General features: G+C 74.1%; 1 protein-coding gene across 1 annotated transcript in view; it reads right to left on the reverse strand.

Annotated features, from left to right (window-relative positions):
- Positions 1-1,531, reverse strand: part of LOC112967117 (1-acyl-sn-glycerol-3-phosphate acyltransferase alpha-like) — a 9,027-nt gene extending 7,496 nt beyond the window's left edge. The window contains exons 1-3 of the mRNA XM_026067902.1: positions 1,358-1,531; positions 178-273; positions 7-62 (exon numbers count right to left, since the gene is read on the reverse strand). Coding sequence (XP_025923687.1) covers positions 7-62; positions 178-273; positions 1,358-1,531 — 326 coding nt within the window. The remainder of the gene's footprint in view (positions 1-6; positions 63-177; positions 274-1,357) is intronic.
- Between the last annotated feature and the right edge of the window lie 49 nt (positions 1,532-1,580).

The following is a 1,580-nucleotide window of genomic DNA, read 5'->3' on the forward strand; positions in this document are numbered from 1 at the left end:
CTCCGCTCCCGCTTGCTGTAGAAGTGGTGGTAGGACGAGATGACGATGGGCACGACGGGCACCTGGCGGGGGGGGAGATGGGTTGGGGGGTGAGCGGGGCCCTGCCCGCGCCCCACGGCGAGCCCCTCACCCCCGCGCCCCACGGCGAGCCCCCCCACACCCCCCCCAACCCCATACCTGGGCCTGCACGGCGAGGTGGAAGGCGCCTCGCTTGAAGGGCAGCATGGAGCCGCTGTGGTTGCGGGTGCCCTCGGGGAAGACCCACACGCGGATCTGTGGGGAGAGAGCGGCGGGGGGGCCGCCCCACGGCGAGGCCGGTGAGGCCGGGGCCGCCCCACGGCCAGGCTGGGCTGCCCCACGGCGAAGCTGGGCTGCCCCACGGCGAGGTTGGCTCAGCCAGGGCTGCCCCACGGCAAGGCTGGTGAGGCCAGGGCTGCCCCACGGCGAGGCTGGGCTGCCCCACAGCGAGGCTGAGCCGCCCCACGGTGAAGCTGGGCCACCCCACGGCGAGGCCGGCTCAGCCGGGGCCACCCCACGGCGAGGCTGGGCTGCCCCATGGCGAGGCCAGTGAGGCCAGGGCCGCCCCACAGTGAAGCTGGGCCACCCCACGGCGAGGCCAGTGAGGCCAGGGCCGCCCCACGGCGAGGCTGGGCTGCCCCACAGTGAAGCTGAGCTGCCCCACAGTGAGGCTGGCTCAGCTGGGGCCACCCCACGGTGAGACTGGCTCAGCCAGGGCTGCCCCACGGCAAGGCCGGTGAGGCCGAGGCCACCCCACAGTGAAGCTGGGCTGCCCCACGGTGAGGCCAGGGCCACCCCATGGCGAAGCTGAGCTGCCCCACGGCGAGGCCGGCTCAGCCGGGGCCGCCCCACGGCAAGGCTGGGTTACCCTATGGCGAAGCTGAGCTGCCCCACAGCAAGGCTGGCTTAGCCAAGGCTGCCCCATGGTGAGGTGGGGCTGCCCCACAGTGAAGCCAGCGAGACAGGCACCACCCCACGGCGAGGCCATGTGCAGCCGGGGCTGCCCCACGGCGAGGCTGGAGCAGGCAGGGCCGCCCCACGGCGAGACGGCGTCAGTGTGGGCCGCCCCACGGCAATATGGGGCTGCCCCACAGTGAAAGGTGGGTCAAGCAGGGCCACCCCACAGCGAGACGGGGCTGCCCCACGGCGACACCTGGTCAACCGCAACCACCCCATAGTGAGTGGAAACCACCCCACAGCGAGACGGGGCTGCCCCACGGCGACAGCCGGTCAACCGCCACCACCCCGCCGCGAGACGGAGCCCCACGGCGGCGGCGAGGCCCCCCAGCCCCACGGCGTCCCCCCCAACCCCCCAGCCCCGGCGCCGGGCCCCACTCACGTCCTGGCTGAGCATGGCGTGGGCGGCCTCGGCCATGACGCTGATGGCGTCGTCGGTCTTCTTGCGGTTGATGAAGATGATGCCGCCGAGCCAGCACGCCAGCCCCACGGCGCCCATGTAGAGCAGCTCCCGCTTGGCGATGGGCACGCAGCGGTCGGGCAGCACCTCCATCATGCCTGCGCCCGGCGGCGATGGCGGCGGCCCCCTCAGCGCCGAGCCGGGG

This window comes from Apteryx rowi, unplaced genomic scaffold (genome assembly GCF_003343035.1).
Source record: "Apteryx rowi isolate R43461 unplaced genomic scaffold, aptRow1 scaffold_1047, whole genome shotgun sequence".
In the NCBI taxonomy this organism is placed as follows: Eukaryota; Metazoa; Chordata; class Aves; order Apterygiformes; family Apterygidae; genus Apteryx; species Apteryx rowi.